The sequence below is a fragment of the Strigops habroptila genome, chromosome 3, assembly GCF_004027225.2.
Source record: "Strigops habroptila isolate Jane chromosome 3, bStrHab1.2.pri, whole genome shotgun sequence".
NCBI classification, from domain to species: Eukaryota; Metazoa; Chordata; class Aves; order Psittaciformes; family Psittacidae; genus Strigops; species Strigops habroptila.
This window is the reverse complement of record NC_044279.2, coordinates 51,372,381-51,399,764: the sequence shown is the minus strand read 5'-3', so window position 1 is coordinate 51,399,764 and position 27,384 is coordinate 51,372,381. Positions and strand designations below refer to the sequence as shown.

Sequence of the window (27,384 nt, the reverse complement as noted above, 5' to 3'; positions counted from 1 at the left end):
TTGCCATTTTATTCCCAAAAATTGAATCTCCTGTGCAGGTCCTTTGACCTTACTCCGTTTTATGGCCCAACCAGCCTTCAGCAGGATTTGGACTATCTTCCTCCCTTTCTCAAAAACTTCTTCCACTGTATCACCCCACACGATAATGTCATCAGTGTATTGCAGGTGTTCTGGAGCTTGCCCCTGTTCCAGTGCAGCCTGGATCAATCCATGGCAGATGGTAGGGCTGTGTTTCCACCCCTGGGGCAGTCAGTTCCAAGTGTACTGGACGCCCCTCCAAGTGAAATCAAACTGTGGCCTGCACTCTGCCGCCAAAGGGATTGACAAAAACGCATTGGCAATGTCAATTATGGCATACCACTTGGCTGCCTTTGACTCCAGTTCATATTGGAGTTCAAGCATGTCCGGTACAGCAGCACTCAATGGTGGTGTGACTTCATTCAGGCCATGATAGTCTAGTGTTAGTCTCCACTCTCCATTAGACTTTTGCACTGGCCATATGGGGCTATTAAAGGGTGAGCGGGTCCTGCCGATCACTCCTTGGCTCTCCAGTCTGCGGATCAGCTTATGGATGGGAATCAGGGAGTCTCGGTTGGTGTGATATTGCTGCCGGTGCACTGTTGTGATTGCGATTGGCACTTGTTGTTCTTCGACCTTCAGCAATCCCACAACAGAAGGATCCTCTGAGAGACTGGGCAAGGTGGACAGCTGCTTAATTTCCTCTGTCTCCAAGGCAGCGATACCAAAAGCCCCTCGATACCCTTTTGGGTCTTTGAAGCACCCTCTCCTGAGATAGTCCATGCCAAGGATGCATGGAGCCCCTGGACCAGTCACAATGGGGTGCTTTTGCCACTTCCTCCCAGTCAGGCTGATTTCAGCCTCCAGTACAGTTAACTCTTGGCATCCTCCTGTCACTCCAGACATATAAATGGGTTCCACCCCTTGATACTTTGATGGCATCAGGGTGCACTGTGCACCGGTATCTACTAGAGCCTTATACTTCTGTGGGACTGATGTGCCAGGCCATCTGATCCACACAGTCCAGTAAACCTGATTGTCCCTCTCCTCCACCTGGCTGGAAGCAGGGCCCCTCTAATAGTGATCATAAGATTGTCCACTTATGTCTTGTAGAAAGGGATTAGTATTCCTTATCACAGGAGCTGGAGTAAAATCAGCTCTTTCACTCCATCTGGGAAACTGTTCCCCAGAGACTGAAGCAGCAGCTTTCCTGGGAGGATCATCCTTGACCATTGCTCTCCTCTTCAGTTCACGCACCCGTTGCTCCAGAACTAAGGTAGGTTTTCCATCCCACTTTCTCATAGCTTCTCCGTGATCCCGCAGGTAAAACCATAGGGTGGCCCGTGGCGTGTACCTCCTATATTTTCTCTCTCGAGCAGTAGGGCACCTTCTGTTAATAGTTGAGACATGGGTTGGTACACGTGGGGAGCTGGATAGATTGGATAAATCGTCTCTCAATTGTTTGAACTCTTGGGACAGTTTTTCCACAGCTGAAATGATGTAAGGGGTGAGATTGCCTTCGAACTCTCAGAGTTGACGAGTCACTTCATCCACTGTTGGTGGTGCTATGTCATTCGAGGTCATTGATGCCAATGAGTGGGCATATGATGATGGTGCACTCCGTGTAAGTTTCCGCCACATGGGTCGTGTACATTCCACTTCATCTGGATCTACGGATGCAATCCCGGCATCCGGCCTATGATAGATCATCTCTAGAATGGCTGATTCCCTCAGGGGCTGGATGCCTCTATCGCGGTCCAGTTGGCTGAGCGACTCATAACATTGTCCTTGTAGGGAAACCTTTGCTTCACAGCTGCCAAGAGCCACCTCCAAAGACTGAGGGCTCACTTCTCTTTCGCAATCGCTTTGTCAATTCCTCCTTCCCTAGCAAGTGATCACAGCTGCTTGGCTTCCCTACCTTCTAGTTCGTGACTTTCGGCCCCATTGTCCCAGCATCGGAGCAACCAGGTGACAATGTGCTCCCCTGGAATATGGGTGAAATCTTTTTGCATATTCTGCAGCTTGGTCGAGGTCCGGGGACGAGAAGTGACCTCTTCTTCTTCTTCCTCTTCCTCTGATCCACATAGCAGTAACTCTTGTTCAGACACTGTCCCCTCTAGTAAGTGCATTGGGACTTCGTCTTTCTTCACTGCATGGGTTGCTTTTTGTGCCTCTCGTTTGCTTTTGCTTACAGGGGCAACCGATATTGTCACAAACTGGCCATTTGGTTTAGCTGCAGCGTTTGTCACTGTGGTTGGAGTGGCTGCAGTGTCTGCCACTAGGGTTGGAGTGGCTGCAGTGTCTGTTGTCGGGGTTGGTGCAGCTGCTGTGCTTGGGGGTTGAGTAACACCTACAGCTGCGTTGTCTGTTGCTGTCGGGGTTTGAGTAGCTGCTGTGCTTGTCACTGGGGTTGGTGTAGCTGCTGTATTTGGAGTTGGAGTAGTTGCGTTGTCTGTTGTGGTCAGGGTTTGGGCAACTGCTGTGCTTGTCACTGGGGCTGGTGTAGCTGCTGTGCTTGGAGTTGGAGTAGCTGTGTTGTCTGTTGTTTTGCCATCAGATCCAGAGACATTTTTTTCCCTTTGAAGATGCTGGATAGTGTTGAGCAGGGCTCTGTAGGCATAGGCCAAGCCCCAGCACGTTGCCATGATTTGTCCCTCTCTGGTATAACCAGGACGACAGCACACCTCGTTTAAGTGTTTTACCAGTTTTTCCAGATGTTGCACTTGTTCAGTGGTGAAGTTCCAAAGCACTGGAGGGGCCCACTGGCCTAGATACTTGCCCATACTATCCCATGCCCATACACACCCTGCCACTCATGACTGTCCAGCCTCAGGGAGAATCTCTTGGTGGTCCTCCTATATCGTTGTCTAACCCTAGACCAGATTTGAACCCGATACTGCTTAACTTTTGAGATCAGATGAAATAGGGTGTTCCCAGGGTGGGATGGCCGTGAATAAAACACACTCCGTATCCAACATGCTGATCCCCAGCACAATCAGCAGGCAGATCTCAAGGGTATTCAAAGGCCATCCAAAACCTTCAGATCTCTCAAATGCTGTCATACATAGCCTGCTGGGGGAGTGGGGGGTGTAAGGGAATGCCTCCTTCGTAGGTTGACTCCCTGAGGAGAAAAAAAAAAAGATTGCTAAAAAATTTCATCATACACCTCCCAAAGTACAGAGGTGATGACCACGCTGGGAAAGCAAGCCAGACCAGTTTCATGATCAATGAGTTTATTGTATTACAAGTCATTACCATGAAGTACAGTGAAACAACAACCTTAGCCCAGGCCCTCCAGCCAATAAACACTAAAACAGCAAACACTGGCTGTAAGTAAGGTACAACATGCTGAAACTCTGAGATCAAGCACAACGACTCTGAGAGCAAATGAATCAACATTGTAATGAGTAGTAACAATTAATGCTTATCACAAACATGACTAGACACACTCTGGTCACATCTGTCATTATCTCAACCCTTCATGTTCCACGTTGGGCGCCACAAAGAACTGTCGTGGTTTGAGCCCAGCCGGTAACTTGAAACCACGCAGTTGCTCGCTCACTCCCCCGCTTCTTCCTCCCCCTGCTCCCGGAGGGATGGGGAGGAGAATCAGAAGAATGTAACTCCCACGGGTTGAGAGAAGAGCAGTCCCGTAACTAAGGTATAATACAAAACCACTACTGCTACCACCAATAATACTAATGATAAGGGAAATAACAAGGGGAGAGGATACAATTGCTCACCACCCGCTGACTGACACCCAGCCCGACACGAGCAGCGATCTCGGCCTTCCGGGTAACTCCCCCCGGTTTATATACTGGCCATGACGTGCTGTGGTATGGAATACCCCTTTGGCCAGTTTGGGTCAGGTGTCCTGTCTCTGCTTCCTCCCGGCTTCCCCTCCTCCCTGGCAGAGTGTGAGACTGAGAAAGTCCTTGGTCAGAGTAAACATTACTTAGCAACAACTAAAACCACCGGTGTTATCAGTGTTGTTCCCAGGCTGAAAGTTAAAAAACACAGCACTGCACCAGCTACTAAGATGAGAAAAATGACTGCTATAGCTGAACCCAGGACACTTGCCAAGAGTTACAAGCTTTAAAAGCAATGTAAGAAGAAACACAGCATTCATTCAGCTCCTTTTCTAATAAATGGATTGGCCCAATTCAGTGGGACCTAAAGAAACTAACACTTGTCTGATATATATATAGACTTTACAAAGCACTCCAAGATCTCATAAGTCAATGTCTCATTTGGGATACAAATGCCTCAAGGTCTAACTAAAGATTTTGAATTTACTAATAGTCCTTCCTCTAACTGGGGCGGGTGGGGGGAGACAGAGATGAAGTCAGCCAAGAGCAGTGTAAATTAGTCCACCCAACCGTGTGCAATCACAGAGAGACTGCCACTAGTGTGGGAGCTGTTTAGTGGCAGTTGAACTCAGGTGTTCCCGCAGTACACGGCTGTGACCACAGCACAGATGTTTCCTATGTGGATACTCTGCCTCTACATTTCTGACATGCAGTGATTTCTCCTTGCACAGTATCCTGGTTTCAGCTGTAACAGTTATTTTTAATGTTCATAGCTTGCATGCAATTCTTGAGAAAAATTAGTGGTAGCATGTTAGTGGGTAGTAAGAGGCAATCAAAGATTGTTTGTGGTAGCAGTGAGCACGAGGTGGCACAACAGAACCCAACTGTAACTTTCTGAGTTGGTCCCTCTAGTATTGCAGAGGCCTTCCCCCCCGCCCTTAAGAAATTTACATTTACAGAATGTGAGAACATTCTGCAGAACCAGATCTGCATATAAAAAAATAAATACACAGCCCTTACAGTGCCTGATGGAAGACATTTTTTTCCTGCAAAAATAAACATATTCGTTTCCCAATCAGCTATTCTCAGCACTCCAGCAGCCTCCAGTGATGTCTGTGGGAGTTGGCTGTGCAGAGGAATTTGCAGACTTACCTTTGCAGAGGCCCATACGCCTCAAGCGGGTAAGGCACAAGAAAGGAGAGCCAGCCGCCTAGCATGGGTCAAACAAGAGTCTCTCTTGCACTCAGCCTGTACACTGCGTTCTGCTTGGATATGAGGACGAACTCTCCTCCTTCATCATGAGCCTAAACACTCCATGCAAATGCTGAACTAGTCTATTGCAGTTCAGCAATAGCCCCCCCTCACTAAGCTGAGGTGGTAGGAGCCTGCTCCTTACTCTTCTTCAGTCTGGAGGTGTCTTAGCCAAACCAATCAGGGAAAGTGAAGGTCATGTCTCTCAGTTACACGTATCTGTGGTTAACAGCTATAGTAGGTTTGGAACAACAGATGATTCACAACTGAGAATGTTACAGCTTCTCTTTTTTTGTTGTTTTAGTCGGCCTGGAGAATGCCCTGCAACTGTCAAAAGCATTTTCCATATTTGTGGGTGAGTAAGCATGCGAATAGTACCTGTGAATGCTCTGTGGTTATAAGCCACAGCAAGCTATTTTTTACCTCAGTGGCAGGCAGGACTGAATGGCAAGAGAACAGGCCACTTCTTCAGAGTGAATAAATGCTGAATAACCTGTTCGTAGAATAACAGTGGTGCATACATTTGTATTCCCCTATCTCCTTGTATGCAAAACCTGCTCTGTATGAAACAGGTGTTGAACCTCCCTGCTGCCCTAATTCCACACCCCACTCTCATTCCCTGTCTCTCTGGACTCAGGTCTCACAAACCCTTTTGAAGTGTCTACAGCTTGTGCTCTCTGGACCCATTAGCTCTTCCCTCTCCCGTTCACCCTCTCCTAGGAATCTTCAGTTCCCTAATTTCCCTAAAGCCACTGTGCTTTAAGCCTTGTTCGCACATATCTTTGGGATTCTTTTTCACCCTTCTGCCTGTTTCTTCTTAAGTGTCATCCCAAGCATGCTAGCCTGTCCAGCTCTCCCAATTTAAGCATCTCCCAGACGCTTAAATGAGCATCTGCTGCAGACAAAGACTAAAATAAACTGCAAATCTGTTCATATTTATGGAAGTATAAAGTTTATGTGGTTCTGTATCACCTGTAAGTATAAACACCTGGAGAGAATTTTCAGCAACTGACTACTGCTAAAAATCCTTGACAATCAAAGTAATTGGAGACTGCAGTTAAAGTATAAAGTGTAACCCTCCATTCTCACGGTTTTCTATTTAAGGTTTTCTCCTCAGGTACAGATGGATGCCAGTTTTGGATAAAACATGACTGAATTCCCTATCAGCCTCCCAGAGACTTGAGACTGGAAGAGAGACGTGTTCCTCTGGCTATGTGAACATGCAGCACAGCCAAGTTCTGTTGTAAGTAAACCGGTTACTGCGCATAACAAAGCAGGGAAATTGTCTGGACTGTGCGCTAACCCTCTTGACGGATACGGAACCGGAGCCGAGGGAAGCGGATCCCACCCGCGGGCCCCAGCCTTCCCCGACCCTGGGCACTCCGCCAGTTCCGGCCCCGTGATTTCCCCACCGGCGGGGCTCCGGCTCCGCACCCATGGGACGCGAGGGCAGAGGCTCCCGGGCGCGGGGGACGGGCTGGCTCAAAGGTGAAGGGACAAAAGGGAGAAGGGCTGGGGTGAACGCGACGGGGGCTCCCGTGGCCGTAGCCGGGCGCGCAGCCGCCAGACCCCGCCGGAGAGAAGGGCCAAGAGCGGGCGCGCCGTCTTCGGACTGAGTGGCCGTGCAGCCAGCCGTGGAGCACCGCCCGCTCGCCCGGCTGCTGCCCTGCGGCGTCCCGGGAGCCGCCGGGCCGCTGGAAACGCCCCCCCGGCCGATGCCCGCACGGCACCGAGGGGCCGATCCGGTGGAGGTCCCGATCCGGTGGAGGTCCCGCCGTCGAGCGGCGCCGGCCACCCGGGGCAGCCCTGGGCCGGCGGGGAGGCGGACGGCGCCGGGCTCCGCGTTGCGAGACCCACCCGAGAAATGCCTGGAGGTGCCGGGCATCGAGCGGACTGCGGTGTGCGTGGGGCTGACCGGGAATCAGCGCCGTGCCAGCATCCCGTGGGGCTCACCCTGTGCGTGAGGCTAGATAACCCCCTCTGTGTGCTATGGCTCTTCACACACGGAGGAGGCTGCCCTGTGCTGGCAGCGGAGTGAGCACCAGGCGGAGGGGACCCTCCCTTTGCAGCCTCGCTGGGGCAATTCATCACCTGCTACTGCCTGCCAAGTTGGATGCAGGACATGGCAGTGGCAAGTTGGTGGATCCTTCCCACCTCCAGAGCCAAACTGCTGGCTCCTGGAAGGGAGATGGGAAGAGAAGAACACTGAAAAGCTGTCGCTGTGGGATAAGGCTGGATGTTCCTCAGGAGAAGTTTAGGGCTCTGGAGCTGACAACTTATTTCTTTTATATGTGCCATATTTAGGCATCAGGTCGATCTCAGACTTAGTGTTCACGCTCATTTGTTCCATGCTTATTTCTTTCTTTTTCAATCCTTTTGGAGTGTCAGAAACTACCTCACTATTAGGGTAAGGCCTGGATGATGTGATGAAAATTATGAGTAATTCAGAGTTCTTGTTAGCTAACTAGCTTCATGATGACAAGCTAAATGCCACACAGTTCCTGGTTTTCAGCTCTGCTCCCAGCCAGCTCTCCATAGAGAGTGATTTTTTTGGGAACAACTTCATGGGTCCTGGACTCTACTCCCCTGTCAGCTGGTTGTGGTTTGGTTCAGTTTTAGTTTTGGTTTTAATTCCTGACATTTCTTTTTTCAGGTCTGTTCTCAAATATCGGGTTATGGCAGGGTATTGCTGGAGTCCTTGCTGCTGCTGTCATTTTGATTTTGTGTATTCAGTTTGGTAAGTGTGTAAATCATTTAAAAAGAAAATATAGTTAGCCTTAAAAATTACCAGAGTTTTAGGTTTCCAGAACCTCAAAAGTTTTATTCAGGACTTGCCTCATTTCAAACTTAAATAGATGTCTTGTGACATATTATTTAAAATTGTGGGCAGGTGCAACCCTTGCAAAACCTATAGTTGTCAGAAATATTTAAGTCGTAGTAGAGTCCTTGGAGGGTATGTTATTATCATCTTCTCGGCTACTTCTACCAACCTGCCTCTGATCATCACTTTAAAGGTATTTCTGCAACCATATGGGTGCAGGAGCCAGGATATATAATTCGTTTGAAATAATTGTTTCTGCTGGGCAGAGGTAATAATGCTACAGTTAGACTTGGGTGATTTTAGATGATGCAGTCAGAAACTGCGGCATCAGAAACCTTTTCCAGTTGTAAGAAATGGGTAGACTGTTTTTTATCTTTTTGCAGTAAACCGTTCTTCAGCCAGAGATTTTCCTGTCTGTCCTTCCCTGGAACTCTGTCCATCAGATTGGCTGTATTTCCAGAGAAAATGTTACTACATCTCTGAGAGTGAAGCCAACTGGAACTCCAGTCAGAGCTTTTGCTCCTTGCACAATGCTTCCCTCCTGGTGATTGAAAATCATCAGGAACTGGTAAGGAAACAAAAGGGGGAGGGGGGGTCCTGATTTCACCCCATCTCACTTCTAGGGAGCTGCACAATGAACCAGTGTGTTCTTCCAGCCTCTTAGAACAGTTTGAAAGCTGATGCAGAGACTGTGTGACAGGTCACAGCTTGCAGAAAGCTGCGTGCCTCCTTTCCTTGCACACAGCTAACATCAGATTTTAGCAGTTGATGTTCTGGAGAATGCATGAGGGTTATCTGAGTTAAATTTGGGGCTGCTCACAGCTATAAGTACTCACATTGAAGGCAACTATCAGGGTAAACATTGTTGCTTGTCATTTATCTGAATTAGATAACTGTTCTTTCTTATCAAGATAGGTTAATGACAGCTGAGTTGGTAGATATGTTAGCCTTGACCTTTGGAATTAGGAGATAGCTGTCCTTACCACAGCTTGGAGCATCTTTTTCTGTATTATACTACCATATTAGGAAAGATTTCACCTAGCACAAAGACCTAGGAGAATGTGTTCTTCCATAGCTGTTACAGACCTTGATGTTTTCAAGCACCCTCTCCTTAGGTCAGTCAGGCCTATCACAGACACCAGTATTGGATGCAGATGTCAGTTCTGTTGCATGCACTGGAGCAAGGATTTTCCTTAACTAATCTCTAAAATGTCTTCCACAAATCCTTGCTAGCTGATGGTAGAAGCTCAATATGATGAAGACATCTCAGCAATGGAGAAATGCGTTAGCTGCAAAGGTGTTCATTGTTCTTTGAAGATTTTCTTGTGGAGAAACACTAAAATGATGCATTTGCAGTTCCACAGCATTTCTGAATATTCAGAAACATATTGTGTCCTCATAGCTGTCATTTCTGTCACTACAGTACCTGAGTGCTGCAGGGATCCTGTCTCAATTCATTTGGTATCTGATCAGTTGTAATCTCTTTCAGTTATGTGCATCACACAAGATCCAGACACTGCAGTACCCTGTAAGATTTAATTTTTAATATTGTTTCTTCTGGGAGAAAGGCAAGATCATTATTTTGCTTTCTAGCTCTGAATCAAAGACTCTGTATTTTGATAACTGCTCTGACCATGCAAAACTTTTCTCATATGGGTTTATTTCTACAGAGTTTTATGGTGAAGATAACAAAGCAAGACCCCTGGATTGGACTTTATAAAAGAAATGAAGAGTTCTTTTGGGTAAATGGGAAAGCATTAGACACTACACTGTAAGTTGATGTTGAGGGGTTTTGCTGGTGATACTAGATTATAGGGGAGTAAGGAAGGATAACTAAATCCTTGAAAGAAAGGACTGTAGTGATGTTGAAGGGATGACTATGGAGAGAGCATGGAATACAATAAAGATTTCACTTAGCATTGTTAAAACTATACCAAATGAAAGTTAGAAGCTAAATTTGTAATGTCAGGTTCAGAAGCAACATGGGACAGGAGCTCATGGTAAGAGTATAACAAAGTGAGAGTTAAACAAAGGAACCACGAAGACACCAAAGCAATGAGGAGGAGGAATTACAGTAACACAAATTCCTCATTATAGAATGCATTTTGCAAAAGTGCAAACCTGCATGCAACCTGCAAATATATTTGGGAGGCTTCTAAGAGATGTTTTCCTACTTCCTACAGAATGTGCCTCCAGAAAAGGCTGCTGGAGAGAAAGGTGAAGCTGTGAATTTATGTTGCATGAGCTGCTCTGAGGTCATGGCCCTGTGTTCTATCCCACCAATGTCAGGTGTGGGGAGGTTTGTTCCTCCTCCCGATAGCTGTCCCATCTTCTCAGAGGCTGCTGCCTCTTGTCCTGAACAGCTGCTGGCTGGAGTTGGTAGAATTACCGGTGGCAGTAATAAGCATTGAGATTTCACAAGCCTGAAATTAACTTAAAAAGTGGAAAATTTAAATACTTTTAAGTTTGTGACATGACTAGTGGTGCGTAACTGTATTCAGTCCATTTCCAAGACTTGAGGGCTTGATCTGATAAAGACCTTACACATTTAATGTGAGATGTGAGCAGCACCTAGGCGTCTCAAGTTGAAAATTGCAGCCTTTCCTACTCTTGCTTATCCCCTGCCTGCGATACAGACATCCACTGAAGCTTTCATTTTCAGTGATGTTGTTCACATTCTTAGACTTCTGCCTCTGCGCTTGCCCCAGACTGCCCCTTCCATCGTTAGAAAGGCAAACATTTTAATGTCTAAGCTCAGTTGCTGTTACTGTCGTGTTAATACTGGTGGGATTTGTCCCTTGGCTTTTCCAGAGACCATAGTGGTGTGGTTGGCCTATTCACAGAACACTGTCACACTTAGTTTGAGAACAGAGTTGGCGAAGAAGACGCTTACTCTTTACACAGGGACACCTACAGTGTGGAAACTGAAGTTTGCTTCCTGTTTTCCACTGCCCCCTTAACCATAGTGCAGTGTTCAGTTCTGAGGAAGAGGGAAATGAGAGAGGCATTTGTTTCCCAGCTTCTTTTCAAATGTTTTAGCTGTATAAAAAGATGTGGAAGTCATAGGTGGAGCCAGTCTTGATAGCACAGCGTCCTTGAGAAGGGCAAACCTGAATTCCAGTCTCCACACCAAGGGCATATTTCACATTAAGCGACCACTAGACAAGATGGAGGAGTACCGCAAGTCCTAGATTTTGTATTCTGGTGGCCAGGTCCCATGAAAAAAAGACGATCCTGTGATGCCTTGCCTATGGTAAATCAGGCTTTGTACAAAGAGAACCTGTGATCCCGAAGTTCCCTTTTCTTTATTGCATTATTTGATTGTGGGTATCGAAGTAATTGTCTTTCATTCTCCCGTACAGGATTGAAGTAAAAGGCTCTGGAAACTGTGCCTACCTTGAATCCAAAGGAGTCTCAGCCTCTGGATGTTATTTAACCAGGAAGTGGGTCTGTAGCTTGAATATTGGCTTAGCATGATAAAGGTGGATGAAGCCACCACACCTGATGCTTGGTGCTCTGATATGATGTCAGCATAGACTATGTTTATACTCTGGGACCTGGGAACACATCTTGACTCCTGTCTGGAGGTGAATGACTTTTCTGGTAGCCAGAATTCTGCACCCATGGAGGAAGCCTCTGTTGTTTAAACATTCCATTTAAAAGGCTTGCTTCAGCATCTTAAGTCATTTCCTTTCCCCATTTTTCTAGCTACCACTCAGCCTGTAGTTGCCTTTTGATGTGCTATCAGTATTTCTTCCATTAACTCTTCTCTTGCAGGATCAGGAGCAACTGCTCTTTTCCTTTTTGGTGTGCAGCTGGAGGTGGTGTTCTGCTTTTTCCTTATCCCCTCTGTGTGCAAGGATGGGTTGTGAAGTGTGGGTCTGCCTGAAATTCTGCCAGTGCCTCTCAGATACAGTGTGATGCAGAAATGAGCGCTGTTGGTTTGGACAGGATCATTGCAGATTTTGCTCTCCCAGTTTGATGAGGTGCATCTTGTGTGACTCTGCTTTATATTGTGTTTTGTTAATGCTATTTTACATTAATCTTGTTAAATTAGCTTGACAGTATTAACATTGTGGGATTTATGTAGCTGCACTGCACCTGAAGTTCTCCTTCCCACAGCAAAAAAGTCAGGATAGATAAGAGTATTTATTTACCTGAGCATCTGCACAGATGGGGAAAGAGTTTGAGATGAAACAGTAATAGTGAAGCTGCAGGCATTAATGTTGTAAAGTTAGATATAGTCCTCAGTGCAAATAGGCAAAGTCATGAGTAGGGAATAAGAGAATTAACAGCACAGGATTTTTCTCCACGACTTCCTCATGTCCTGTGCCTGTCTGAGCATGAGGGTGGACGATCTGTTTTCTGGAAGGACAATCAGTGTTTTCTTCTGTGTGCATATCATTTTCAGCAGCAACGTCCAGTGCTGTTGAATTGCTATGAGCCTTAAAGGAATTAGGGCACAATCCCTAATGAACAGTGAACCCTGTCCACTCATGTCTAGCAGGTAACCTGAAGACTTAAAGTGTCCTTTGACCTGGAGGAAGCAAAGCAGATGGTTTTCCTGGAAGGACTATTTCTATGGGTATCTAGAGAAGAAAGAATGGGAAAATCACGTGTATAGCAGGGCGAAATAGCTTCCTTGCTCGGCATAAAATCCGGAAAACTGTTTTTCTTGTGATCTGGATGCTATGGAGAGGACTATGGACTCTGTGGGACTTCTTGAAGGAGCAAGTGGAGCCATTTTTGGAGTAGCCACTAGAGCGCACTGTAGTTTCAGAGAAGGGAAGATAATTGTGTCTTCTCAGTTATTAAGAATGTAAAACTGCACCATGTTTGACAGCTTATTTGGCGTGTGTTTTGTTCACTGGGCTTTTTTGTCCTATTTGTAATTATTTTTGCCTTCACTGTGTTTTTATGCAAATTTAATTTCTGTCTACTTATGCTCAGCATCTTGTTTATGGCTTCATTATTTTCTGTGGCAATAGGACCTTGCTGTAACAGGACTGTGCAGTATGGATATTGTTAACAACAGACTTTACTATGTTTATTTATATATGAGCACTAATTTTGCTGAACTACCCTTTTTTTAATTGCTTGTATTCTTTATAAGCACAGTAACAGGACTCTATGGTCTGAACAGCCCGATAATCTATGTGTTAATTTATATGTAACTAGTTGGAGAGGTGTTATTCTGCAATCTTTTTAAATTAACTAGCTCTGAAGGGTATGGTATGTGCAATAGTCCTGAAAAGGTGCTTAATAAATATCTTTACAGAACCTCTGAATTACAGTGGTTTGTGTCTTAGTATTGTGCCACTAACAGTATTTTCTTAGCTCAGGTACCATATGGGGGAAAACAAAATCACCAGACTAAATCAAAAATGTTCAGGTTTTGAATAGGAAAAGATCTTCAATCAGAATGTTGGCATTAACAGGAGACAAGACATTTGACCCCAAAAAAGAAAGCATTTTACTTTCTAACACTTCTAACACATGTTCACATTTCAGAATGTGTCAGACTTTTAACAAAAGCATTTAACTGAAATGCTGAAGTACTTCTGTGGAAACCGTGCTGAAATGCACATAGAGAAACACATACAGTACAGTCACTTTGGAGGGAAACGTGGAATTTTCTGCAGTTCATTCTTGTAAAGTTTTCTAAGTATTTGCATTAGGGGCATACTGGAGGTACATTTCACAAAATCAGTGGAAATTGTAAGGGACAAGGAGTATTCATGTACCATGTCGTGTCTTAGCCTTTCTTAATGAGCTGATATAACTGAATGTTGCCTGTAAGTACAAAATAACGTCGCTCTTGCATTTCTTTTCCATCAGTGTCATCTAGGGATAGAATCCAAAAAAAGGGAATTTTGCTGCTTAAAGGAGGTTTTGGAGCAACTGTGAGCACAGTAGGTTATAATGAAAGCTCTATTGTAATGACTCATAAGCATCTTCTTTAGTATCCAAAGTCTGTCATGCTAAGAAATGAAGGGTCAAAAACTAACGAACTAACTTTACTCAGAGCAGGGTTTGATGAAGTATTTCACTTCAGTGGCCATTTCTTTTTTTTTAATGGTTGGAATTATTCAAGACTTGGTGACTGTTTAAAATGTCAGAGCTTCGTAAGGCCCTGCAAAAACATGTTTAATTACATTAGTAACAGAGAATACTCAAATACTAGATGTTTCATGAATATTGTTAAAACCTAAATACCAAAACCAATTTGAGAGAAGGCAGCTCGGGAGTTTAAGTTTTTTCTTAAATTCAGCATGGCTCAAGAAACATCTGCCATAAAAACAGCAATTCAGCAGTTGTCTCCAATGCATGGTGAAGGATATGCTTTAAGTACCCTGAAGTTATATTTGCTCAGTGGGAATATATCTATATAAAAATACATATATATAAAAATAGATAGATATTGTAGATAGATAGCTCTATCTTATTAATTTCAGGCTCTTTCCTTGCCCTTGCTTCTCTGCTTAGAATAAACAAACCAACCCTCTTTCCCACACACATGCTGCACTGAGTTTGCGGGATTTTTTTCCCCTTTTTATTTTTAACATGAGAAAACCAGCAGTTTTTCAAATGAGTCTTTAGCTGCCGATGCTGTATTCAAGCACCCCCAAATTCAGACATGCTGATGTGCAGTCCTGTTGCATGACCTTCACACAGGCACCTGTCAACTTCAGAGTTCCCTGTTTGCATCCAAACAAAGTCTTAGGGAGCACAGAACAGCAAAATGCAAATTTCTGTGCAAGTCTCTTAGAATTATTTATATCACATGTTGTTTTATCAGTAAAATGGGTCTTCTGAAAAAAAGCTCTGCCTGTTGTCTGATGATTGGGTGTTGGAACTAGATGATCTTAAGGTCCTTTCCAACCCTACCTATTCTATGATTCTATGATTTGGCTCAAAGCACCAACAAAGTTGCATTCTTCTTACAGATCCATTTCTTTAAAGTCTGGCAGTTATCTACTTGGATCATGTTTTTTCTTCTGTAGACAGCACAGTTCTTGTCAGTCTCAATTCTATTTATAGCTTTCCTGGTGAGAGAACAAAAGGAATGCAATGAGTTGTCAGCTTTAAATTCAGTACTGAATAAAAATATTGATAATATCCTGAGTGAGGGGTTTGCATGGCACCCAGTCTGTAACCCACTGAAGCACAGTTCCTCAACAGCCATGCATGGGTGGGATGAGCACCTACAGCAGAGACGGCTGCAGGCTGCTGAGGGAGGTATGCTCAGGAACATTAGTGTAAGAAGGATAAGGAAAGGCTCCACATGCAGCCATGATGATGAACTGTAATGGTAAGAGATCTGCTGCACAGATCCTAGCACCCATGGTGCTAGGCATCGCTTTCAACAGAGGCGCTCAATACATGGTCTGTAAAGTCAGTGAGTCTGTTGACAGCATTTCAGTGGGAGAAGTGTGTATTAATGTCCATTTACATTCACACATACATGAATTGTGGCTGTGGTTGGTCTTGCAGGCAGAAAACAGATCTGTTTCCAAAGGTGCGCAGCAGGAACTAGTCAACCTGGAATTGGCTGTAAAATAGACCCTGAGTCGGTGCCTGAGGCTGGAGGACTAGATCTGTGCTTTGGGAATTAGCTTGGATTCAGAGTTGTATTTCCATGCAAAGTGCTATACCTTTGCTACTGCCAAAGACAGCACACACACACAAATCATGACCTGTTTTCTTTTACTCTAGGATCTTCAGTTGAACTCTGTTGTTTCTTCATTTCTGGAATCTTCAACCCAATCCAGATATATTTGGTATCTTTCTCTTTATTGTCTATAAATTCCTGTGGAACAAGCAGAAGCATGTTACCCAACAGCAGAGCGTTTCTGCTGTACTAAAGTCACTATTCTGTCTCATGTACAGCTTTTTATGTAGCCCCTCACATGGAGAGCAAGGGCAGGGGTCCAGTCACGGCAAAGCAGCCCATTACAACAGCCCGTATGTGTGTGACCAGCCACAGTTTTGACTCCAGTTGGCACTCAGGTTAACTAGCTTCAAAAAACCCCTCACTGATGCTCCTCACCCTGATAAGCCAGGTTGCAAAGTCTGGTCTTTAGGGTAAAAGACCTGTTCCTCAGGGAATTCTCAGTTTCTCAGAAGAGCCATTCAATGACTTTTCTCAAAGGAAAATGAGAAAGAGGTCTGGCTGTTCAAATTTCTGTTTAGTGGTTGAATCAGACTTCTCTTCCCAGAGTCAAGTAATGGAAATGGGTGGGAATTCCCCAGCATTTCCTCCTCCTGGTCAAAAGTACTCTGGTTTCTACACTTGCATATCTTGTGCCTCTCCTCTTTAGCTCTACTCTCTTGACATTCTCAAAACAAGCTTCTGTCTGTGGAGGGTCAGATGCTTTGCACTTGATGGGGCTCTTACTTGCCTGCATGTACACCTGACATCTGGGCTATGTTCACTTGGTGAAATGTTTGGCTAAGGTAGATACCCATTGCACGTTTTTAGGGCTGCTGCAAGACTCACCATCTCAATTTCATCTTCGATAACAAGAAGCTGGGATTTCCTGGCCAGACAGTTTCTCTGGCTGTCATCCCAGCTTACAGCCTCCTCGGAGAAGTAGTAGCATCTGCCCCTGTGCAATTGCCACCCAGGAGGACACAGCTCGCATGTTCTTTCTGTGAGTGGAGAAAGGGAACAGTTAGCTCATACAGTAACTTGTGCCAGCTGCCTTGTAGCATTTTATGTTCATGAGCCTGGCTGGCACAAAAGTGGCTGGTCCCCACTCCCAAGCCTGTGTTCATTGGGCGTGGAGAGAGGTTTGAAGGCTCCAGTGCCACTCCTCTGCTCAAACTCCCACTCCTTTGCCATGGTGCTATGCACTTCTGCACTCCCACTGCACATCATTGGGCTCTCCACCTCCCTGGGCACCTACCTAGTGGAGAGCACCAGCAGGAAGGAGGACATAGAAGGCTGACAAGACACTTTTCATCCTCCCACATGCAGCCCTTGTGAGGAGACACTGTGTGATGTGACGTGATGTGGAGTGTGTGAATTTGACAGATGATGTGACCGGAAAGCACAGGTGCTTATCCAAACTGTGTCCGTGGAGCTGGAGAAGGAACTGTGTTACAGAAGGGGAATGCTGCTATTCCCAGGTATAATTCCCATTTCACACAGAGCATTTGGAAGGAACATCCCCCATATTTCCTTTAATGTTTACAAGCAAGACAATTACAATCAGTCCTTAGGAAAACATTAGTACTTGACAGTAAATAATAGATCCACAATAGAAAGACCACAAATTCTTCCCCTGCCTGATCCTTGCAAAAGGATAGGAAATCACCTCCCACTTATTGTGAACAATTATTGTCTGGAAAGTGTTCTCCAGAACAATGGGAGGATCTACAAGATATGGCATTTCTGACAGAAGCTCCTGGCAGAAATAAATGTAAAGAAAGTACCGGAAACTATTTATACCAAAAAAGGAGCAAAACTATTGTCATAAACTGTTAGTTTAGAGCCTGTCATCACTTCTGTGCAGGAACACCATGCTCCCTGGGTAGAACAGTGAGTCGCCAAAAACTGCAGAGTGCCAGAGAAATAGGAACAGAGACAACAGAATTGTACACCCAACACATCCTCTGTGCTGGGAAAGGACTAACTTTCCTCACCCTGTCCATCTTCACACAGTTCCTCCATGAGCCATTTCAGGAGCGCTGTCGAGACAGTCTTCTCTGAAGAGGTGTGATTGGCAGTGCTATTTAGACCAATATGGGACAAACTTTCTGATTTTCCTGCTCTGCACTTCAAAACTTGAACAAAAAAAGAGATTATGGTTAACAACAGGGTCAAGGAAACTTAGTCTTATACCATGAATGTGAGGGTATGTGTATGTACATATACACTGGGGCGTAACACTCTCAGTTATGAGCATACTCAGTGTGTGTATACTGCGTATACTGCCATACCCTGGCAAAGGATGTGGCTGCTGAACAAAATGGACAGTATAGAAAAACAAAATAAGTTTGTCATTACATAAAGAATACACCATATTTTTGTGAGATTTTAGGGATAGTTGGGAGGAATGTTTTTTCTGAAGTTTTTCAAGACTTTTCTCTTAGGAGATGAATATCTCCTCTGGAACAGTTCTTGTGCAACTGGAGCACGCTATGGATTATGATATTACTAGTATCAGGGAAGTCTGATTAAATGAAATGATCTGAAGTCTGATTTTTATTTTATTTTATTTGTTCAAACCTACAAAGAAATTAAGCAAAATGGTCTCAAAGTAGCATCATGGATGCAACTTTTGACTTCTAAGTCAGGAAGTGCAAATGTTTTGATTGTCATAATGATTTGAAACCTTCTACAGCTTTTCAGCGTCACTGATGACAAGGTAGAGTGCAGCAACTCCCCCTCACCTGCACTATATATGTTAAATGACAGGTAGCAAATGGAAAGCCACATTTATTTTCCTGTATTTGTGTATAACTTGGCACCTTTCATGCAACACTAAGGGAATTTCTCTTTTGGCATGACCCTGCCTGTGAGATTTCACCATGTCTGCAATGAAGAGACAAAGGATCTACTCACATTGCTTGGCTAGTACGGCTACGACACTTAGCAGGACGAGCACAAGGACTCCCAGGACCAGTGCCGTGTAGAACCAGGCTGAGCGCCTGCCTCGGCAGCCTGGAGGGGGTGGGAAAAAGAGTGGCTTAAGGTCTCTGCACTATTAACGCTGCCTTTATGTATGTGAGTTTCTTACATGAAAGCAACAGAGAAATCATCTGCCTAAATTCAGTCTGCTGTTTGCAAGCATGCAGGGACGTTTTACTCATTAAGAATTTGCATCCATTTTGCATACATGCAAGTGAAACTGAAAGATCATTTGGTCAGATAGAGCAAGTGATTTTCAATCAATCATTCCATCAAGAATTCGCTCTTTCTCCTTTGAGTTAATTTTCTCAGGCATTGCCTTCTGCCACCTACCCACCCACACCCGGCAAGATCCTGCAGAGCAAATCGGGGAAAGTATCAGGGATGGTCTGTGGTACGTTACTGCCCTCTGGTTGCGCTCTCCTGTGTTAGCATGCCTGAAAGCTAACTTACCTGAATTCACAGATAAGACAAAAACACCCACACTGACACCATAGCACAGTGAAGTACATCTGACAAGCATCTCTCCAGCTGTTTGACACTCATCAGCTCATGAGCGTGAATCACTCAGGAAGAGGCAGAACCCGAGGAAATTTGGGTCAAGGTGCTATTTCCACAAGCCACAGAGTTGCACTTTCATAACCGCTGTTTTCCTGACCTTGCCTGCATGAGATAGATAGGCAACTGCACCACTTTCCGGCTGCCTGAGATACATTTTGTAATGTTCCCTTGCAGCTTTCTGGGGGCCTGACCTTGCCTAGTACATGTCCTTCAATACAGGGAGGCTGGCAACCCATCAGCGCACTAACTGCACATGGAGGGCTGGGTATTACGCTACTTCCAAAGCCAAAGGTGTCCCTGTGACTGTTCCTGCAGAGACACAGCTGGGTTCCTAAAAAAATGTGGAATTTTACTTTCCTTTGCTAAATTTTCAATGTAGGGCACAAAGGCATTTTTAAAAATTATTTTAAAAATCTCTTTCAATATTATTTTTACAAGGAAAATGTATCATCTGAGAACCCAGGAAAAGAAAAAAGAAACCGTATTAAATGATAAATCTGTTCTTTATTGAAAGATTGTATGTAAAGACTCTTGATAACAACTTTTACTGTTGGGTAATAGGAAAGATTAAATCTATAGTTAGTAACCAACGACCAAGCAAAATAGCACACTACCAGAAGCGGAAGTCTCTGATCTGCTGCTCCCTTTGGGTTTCGGCTTCACACGTAGCTCAGCGTATGTGATCGTGTTTCCTGTTAAAGAGTAGGGAAATGCTGACATTTGGGGTTGTACAAGCCATTAAGTGGAGAAACAATAAAGAATTACACAGAAGACCAAGTCTGCATAAAAAGGGGCATGTGTTTCCATAGCTGCTATTTCAGCTTTTTCTTTTAAGAAACACCATGCAAGATGATGACTGATGATTTCCTGCTGCTGCCAGGAAGTAACTAAAAGCCTCCTCCGTAATCTTTACTTGAACTGCTTGGGTCCTGTATGGCTGGACCAGGAGGCAGGCAGACAAACTGAAGGATGTGTAAGACCTGGGTACTATCCATCACAAATATTCCATTGTTGCTAAGCCACCTCAGGAGGTATCATACGGACTTAACAGCCATGACCCTTTTGTGGACCAGAGAGATCCCAAAGGGAAAGCTGCCACTCAGAGAAATGCTTATGCAGCAAGGTGACTCTTGGGGGCATTCCTGACTTGTGAATGTTTATGCTGGGATATTACATGATGCCTGTAATAGCAGAGGAAGGGATCTGGTGGTTGAAGATACCCGTTTCCGGGTGCACATTGCCAAAGCAACAACAACCAAAAAAGCTATTAAAGTCGCATGGTGTGAGGTGGATTCTTTCTGAAAACATTTAAAATTCTGTTTTATTTGGGTATTTTGTAGAACTGCTGTCTGGTTTTATGGAAGGTATTTGGACCTTTGGTAGACTGATCTTGGTTTCATAAATGGTGAGATTTTACCAATCTGAATCAAGAATAAGCTTTGTGCTACAGCCTTAGTTTGTGATCACTGGATCTTCTAAAAAGAAGTAAGCAATTTGTGTTGTATAAAAGCTCACTGATTAGGGAAAAATTTGGAAGAAGACAGTCTTATTATGTTAAATGAGGTAGTTTTTGGTATGAGAATTACTGAAGTGTGATGAGGCTTTACAGTAAGAAAAATACTGAGGACCTGAGGCAAATAAGATTTATTCGTACAGGTAAGCTGTTCTATGCTTTAGAGAACCTGACCTAATACACTTTGCTGCTTGCTTTATTGCAATTTATTAGTTCAATGAATTGAAGAAAATTTGTAAGTTAAATTTAACTGTATAGATAAGTAACTCTTCTCAAAAGAAATGCTCATAAAAGTTTTTCTTCTTAGAGTGTAAATATTTTTCAAAGAACAGTCAGGACTTTCAAACTTTCAAGTGCACGAGCCTTACAAATAGAGACACTTCTTCTAAAATATGTACTTTAGAAAATCTGCTGCTGTTACTAAGTATTTTCTCTCTCAAATATAGATCCTCTCCTTTAAAGAACATCTCTCAGACTGTATGAAATAGAAATTATTATCCACATGAACTGAATATTGAAAAAAGAAAGGATTACTTCTATCATGGTGTGTATTGGCACATGGTCATTTGAATGTTAAGTCCTCAGATGGCAGCAAGTGTTTTTAAAATAACACATAAACTAAATTTTACCGGATGCTTACACACCCATACCTAGTTTAGCAACAAGTAGTCCTGGTACTAGGTGGAGATCTCTGTCACTTACTAATACTGAAATTTCACTTCATTTCTATATGCAAATTGTCAAGTGCAGAAAGACCTCTCTATTTACTGGAAGCTTCTACGAGGTGAATGTGCAGATGGGGAGTGTTTCTGGCAGGTCAGTCACCCAGAAGTGTCAGGCTTTACAGACACCAGGCTCTTGGGATTCACTGGACAGCAGGTTGAGTCTGAGCCCACAGTGCACCCTCATCATTACAGATTGTGCAAGCTACCAGTGGGGCTGCATTAGGAGAGCACTGGCTTGCAAAAGAAGGCAAGTTCTTGTGCTGCTCCACTTGCTCCTGCTGCAGCCACACCTGGAACATTGTGTCCAGATGTGGTCCACTCCATTCAGCAGGGACTTGGGGGAAGCTGGAGAGAGTACAGCAGAGAGTGGACCCCGTCAAGGCCTGGACAGGCTGAGGAGGCTAAAGAGGGGAACAAGAAGCTAATGGGAGAAATAATACCAGCCTACAACTATTCATGGGCTAGTTTGAGAATGGAGTTGAACTCTTCTTGGTTTGTTTTTCTGCCAGAGGAAAGTTCTTATAGGTAATCATTTATGAATCATCATAAAATAACTCTCAAATTATTCTTGAGTAAACTAGGAACTTGAGTCTTTCTTTAGAGAATGGATTTCCAGGCTGTAATTATCTTTGCTTCTATTTTTGGAACACTTTTGTACTTTTGAACATCTGTTTGGAAGCACCTGCAAGCCCACCAAAGAATGTTCACAGGTAGTACCAAGTACTAACTCCTCCACAACATGCTCTACTAGAGCATCCAAAAATCACCTTGTCCTTGTAATTCAGAGCACCTGACTCACAGCTGAAGTTCAACTGATTGTGTAACAATCTGGTATGGATCTTCCCATTGGAACAGGATCACAACAAATCCATTTTGATTACTTTTCTGGGTGCAGCCCCCCAAACTTGCCACTGCAGACATTTTTTATTGCTACATTGTATTAAACATTATTTAACACAGTTTTCCCACTCTATAGATTTCAGTGAGTGAGCTTTCCTTATCATTATACTGCGAACCTATACATTTTTTGCAATTGTGCCACCAGTGATTTTTATATCTTTTTCTGCATCCTCACAAAACTTGATGATCTTAAAGGTCTTTTCCAACCTAGTTGATTCTATAATTCTATGAAAATACATTGAATAGACTTTGAGATAAGAACAGTTTTTGGGAGAACTCCAAGAAACTCTATAACTTAACCAAACCAAATCCCTTTCTCATGGATAAGGAAAAGCAGCAATAAGGATCTATAAAGAGACTTTCATTCTCAAATCCAAATCTTATATATTTAAAACACCTACTCAACGACTAGAAACTTTGGCAGAAATTCAGCTCCCTTCATGTTTACCTTTCCTGTGTACCAGACCTTGACAGCAGTGATACTTTAGCAAGGTAAATTACCTATGCCCCCCACTCATAGTTTTTTGTGTCTACTCCAGTAAATTGCACCTAACAGTCTGAAACTTGCACAAAATGCAGCCAGGAGGAGGTGGGCATGTTCTGCTTCCCTATAGACTACTGATTTGAAGTCTTGCCTGAAGTCTGAGAATCTGCCACTCGGAGCACTCATCCGCTGAATTTGCAGTGGTAATTAAATCCAGCTCTCCCTCCTCCATGGTGACAGTTTTACCCATATGCAGTGCTTTCCCCCATGCTCATCTTGAAGCTGCTTCTTTTTTTGCAAGATAGTCAGACGTCCCTGGCCAAGAGCAAGACCGGCATAAAATCTGGCAAAGAGAGGGATGTGGGTACGAGCCATTCTCCAGCAGACATTTCAATGTGTCGCAGAAATAGTGCCAAAGGGAGAGCTTGTGATGCTTGCCACAGCTCCCACCTTGGAGCTGAGAATCCTCACTTTGAGAATCAGCTTCAAATTCCTGCTCCAAAGGAGGAAGCATTGAAACCTCTTTATGAACAGTGGGACATGCTCTAAGTGTGTTTGGCATGCAGATGCTGTCCTGTCTGAAGCAGCCTGGAGCCCAGTCAATGTAGGAGAGAGCTCCTTCTAGTTTGTAGGGACAGATCTTACTCCCAGAAACGGCTGGCTGAGCAGCACCTTGTGTCATTGCTCTATGCTATTAGGCAGCCACTTTGGGCAGTTCATTGCTCACCATGCTAGGATCCCAGACTCTCCTCCATTAGCTATAAAGGACTTCAGGGCATCTCAGGGAGGATCTACTATGCAGTGGGGAACCTTAACACTAATCATTGCTGTACTTACACTGAGCTTAAGTCTGTTTCATGAATATTGCTCAACATGTCCATCACATTTCAAGACTTTTTCCTGAATTTCCTATCAAGTTTTTAAAAATTATAGAACTTATTCTGTAGAAAAAAAATCCATTTTCTCCCATTCTTCCTGAAAGTTACTCTTTTCTTTTAGAAGAATTTCTTGTAATGAAAGAACTCTCACCTTGGATGAGCATTTGTGAATTTCAGTCAAAGTTTTAAAACATGAAGTAATTGAAATTGTTCATTTGCATTTTTAAAGCATGATAATATGGCTCAAGTTCTTGTCTATTTTAATAGTGATAAAAGTCATGTTAATATATGTTAATGATGAAGACAGAGAAATAATTGTCATCAGGGAGGTATTTCTAGCATGTTCTATGCTTATATGAGGTCCAATAATGCTCAATACTATTTGGTGCCTTTTCCATTTGTGTCAAAGTAAGCAGAAAAATAATTGCTAATAAAATCCAAAATAACAGGAAGGTTAACAAAAGATAAAGGAAAAGACAACCATAATGATAGCCCTGTAAGTTCAAGCCCCACCAAACAAACTGTGTTTTAGTATAAGCAGATAAAGGGGGGGAGAGACAGAGGGAAAGGAGACATTGGGCATTATAAACAGTGAAGAAAAGATTATTAAAGATATTTTTGTCTCTGTATAACTGAGACAGCATAACTGAGACTTGTGGAAATACTGGGTGCATCTCTAGTGAGCATATTTTTGGTAGGAGATGGAAACACTGGAAAATGACCAGAAAAACTTTGGAAAGCTAGAGTGGAAGACTTGAAGGCAAAAGGACACTGAGATATTACTTGATTACTGTGGCCAGTAACTTCATGTGAGAAAATACTGAGTGCTAAAATCTATTTGACAAAGTCTTAACAAGAACTATCTAGATGCTAATGAGAACTTGAATTGGAAATTAAAGCCTGGCCTATTCAAATTGAAGCTTTTCCTTCAGACAGCATGATCAAGGGACATATTTTGATGTCTTCAAATCAAGATCTGATGTCTTCTTAGAAACTGGGTGAAATTCTAGGCAAAGCCTCTGCACTTTGCGTTGTACAGGTTACAGGAGTACAAACATCATCCATGGATGCGTAAACATACAGTCTAAGGTAGTACTTTCTGTTAGGTGTATAATAAAGTGAACTTCTATGTTTTAGATACAGGTCTTGTAAAAATATAATTCCCCCCATCATTTAAGTACATGCATTCAGAGCACCATCATCACTATTAATCTACACTGTAAGTAGAACATCTTCTAAAAATGCTCATCACACAATATTGTTTCCTTAAGTAATCAAATACATTAATTACTAATGAACCTTGAAGAATGAAAACATCATCTTACTCTGACGACACGCATTTCTTATTTGCTTATAGTGAGAAGTTGTTATTTATATTAGCTGTGATCCAGAATTTTGACAAAATGCTTTCATGAATGAATGATTTTTTTCCAAGTAGTGGAAATCTTAGTTCTTAAAAAAAAATAATTGTTTAAATCATCTCTTTTCCCTGAATATTGACTTATCCTTGGTCTTCTGTTAAATTTATATGAAGTGATCACAGATTGATAATGTGGTTTTAGGAAAATCACTACTGGAAAATTAAAGAGGAAGAGCAGGAGGATTTTAGGAGTCATTCAGTACTTCCTTCAGTGACAGTGACTGCACTTTCAACTGCCACTAGCTTTCTGATTTACTAGTTAATTTACTATTCCTTTTCCATAAAGACATCATAAAATGCACAGATCTGATTAAAAAAAAAAAAGAGATTATGCTCGTTATTCAAAAATAACCAATTTTTGTTTTGCATACTGTTATTTAAAATAAAGGGCCAGAACCGAGACACTGCTCTGTAGCTTTGCTGATTGGTATCTCATGAGTATCTCTTCCATCACTTGCAGATGTTCACCCTTCCTGTGACTTCTGCAAGCAGTGTTTTATAGCATTCTTCTAATATTATCCAGAGACAATTTTAAAAATGAAAAAGAGAGAAAGAGAGAGCACTCAAGAGAAAACAGTGTGTGCACGAGAGCTGATTAGATATTTTACCTGGAACTGATGTCTGAGAAGGAATGTGTGGTCTTTCCCTCGGTAGCATTGCCACGTCTGCATATGTGATATCACCTGCCATTGATAAGTAAGTCTCTCTGTCTTATGGAAAAAGCTAGTTTAATATAGTAGGTTGCATCCTGTATTAGCTTTGCCTGCCTCCAGACGTATACAGACACCGTGCTATGGCTCTGAGGAAGGCTGAGAAGCAGATAAAAGGAAGGAAGTCACATCTTTCAATACACTTTCAAAGTGTATTGACATGATTCTGTCTCTTTTGTGATCTCTTGCCCTTCAGAATACAGGAGAAAATGAAGATTAAAACCCAATCTTTTTATTAATATAAAAAAATTCTTTTTGGTCAAAGCAAAGACAAGTTTCTAGGGAATATCCAAACCCAGACTTACACAGGTATAAAAGCTTTGCTGGTTCTCACGAGAACACCTAAAGCAGTACAATCTGTGTTGTGGATGTATTATGCTTGTGTGCATGATGTTACATAGCCTATTCACCTAAAAGGAAGATAAACAAGGTATACATCAGTACAAGACGTTTTGGGGATAATGTAACTGCAACCAAGGTTAAAGCTACAAAAATGTAACTCAAATTCATACCTGCTCCATCCAACAAGTGCTATAATGGTTTAACAACTGAATTTGGATTATATTAATGATGCATTAAATTTAATTTAAAATCAAATGAAAACTACTTTTGTTTAATACTTTACTGTAACAGTAGTTATGACCAGACCAGAGCTGCTGTTCCTAAGCTGCTTGAGCTATCCCCTACTTGTTCCAGCAACTCTACAGGCAGAAAGCCTGAGTTGCCTTTAACTCCTTGTTCATGACCCATGTGTTTGCTGCAGGTTATTTTGATGACAGTGGTTTTGCCTTCTATCTTGGAACAAAAAAAAAAAAAAAAAAAAAAAGCCCCACAGATTTGAATTAAAACTTAAAGCCCTTCTAAAACCTAAAACTACATTTCAGAACACACAGACATGGAGTCCTGTGCATGCACAGTCCAGACATTTCCTGCTAAGAGCTATGTTATTGGTTTTGTGCTTTATTCCCACTTAGAAAATTCCTTTAGACTTTGATGCAGATAGGCTCTATAAACCTATATGGGTTAAATAATGAAAATCATGTTTGTTCTGTGATACAGCCTACTCACCTTTTCTGTTACATTCAATGGGCCTTACAACACTCTAGATTAGAACCCAAAAAAATGTTTGGTTTTGTGATCTATTACTGATCTTTTCCTTCCTACTTTCAGCTTTGATAACAGTGTTAAATGCAGAAACAAAAAGGTTTAGGGAAAAAAAAGGTGAACCTTTGACAGTCATGGAACAGATTACTCAGAAGTGCCACTCAGGTACAATTTATATGCAACGTATCTAAATTTTTTTTCCTTTATCATCAGCAACAAAGTGATCAGTATGCAGATGTGGATACTGTTAACTGGATACTGATAAGGTTTGTTTCATGGCAACCTACACACCAGCCATGTCACTGGTCCTAACATGAAATGGAACTTTTGTCTTCTGATTGAATCAGTTTCCATTGCGTCCCCCTGAACTTCTCACCATCCTTTACAGCACAATATTTAGGCTCTGAAATAGAAAAACAAACACACACACACCCCCCTAAAATAAACCAAAACGAACCAAAGAAAACCAAAAAATACCCCTAAAACACCCAACCCCAAAACAAAACCCATTTTCCTTTTTAATTTTTCTTGGTTTTTTGTTTTGGGTTTTTTGG

At 42.9% G+C, this 27,384-nt stretch overlaps 2 protein-coding genes across 4 annotated transcripts; one reads left to right on the top strand and one right to left on the bottom strand.

Annotated features, from left to right (window-relative positions):
* Positions 1-6,196: 6,196 nt before the first annotated feature.
* LOC115605675 (C-type lectin domain family 2 member L-like) lies at positions 6,197-13,187 on the top strand. Of its 3 annotated transcripts, XR_003990684.1 has the most exons (6): positions 6,378-6,566; positions 7,732-7,815; positions 8,283-8,467; positions 9,570-9,670; positions 11,262-11,486; positions 11,677-13,187. XR_003990684.1 is itself a non-coding variant. In XM_030480460.1 (5 exons), exons 1-5 carry the CDS (start codon positions 6,515-6,517, stop codon positions 11,374-11,376), a joined length of 537 nt encoding a protein of 178 aa, XP_030336320.1. In that variant the 5' UTR covers positions 6,378-6,514; the 3' UTR covers positions 11,377-13,187. The 3 variants fall into 3 exon arrangements, 1 of the variants encoding a protein (XP_030336320.1); XM_030480460.1 differs by having other exon boundaries at positions 11,262-13,187; XR_003990685.1 differs by lacking the exon at positions 6,378-6,566 and adding an exon at positions 6,197-6,321 and having other exon boundaries at positions 9,570-13,187.
* A 1,360-nt stretch (positions 13,188-14,547) lies between these two features.
* Positions 14,548-25,706, bottom strand: LOC115605587 (killer cell lectin-like receptor subfamily F member 1). Its single transcript, XM_030480273.1, has 7 exons — positions 25,625-25,706; positions 19,711-19,788; positions 18,470-18,568; positions 17,548-17,688; positions 16,400-16,551; positions 15,597-15,709; positions 14,548-14,945 (listed from the first exon to the last, which is right to left on the bottom strand). The coding sequence occupies exons 1-7, from the start codon at positions 25,704-25,706 to the stop codon at positions 14,813-14,815; spliced, it is 798 nt and encodes a 265-aa protein (XP_030336133.1). The 3' UTR covers positions 14,548-14,812.
* Between the last annotated feature and the right edge of the window lie 1,678 nt (positions 25,707-27,384).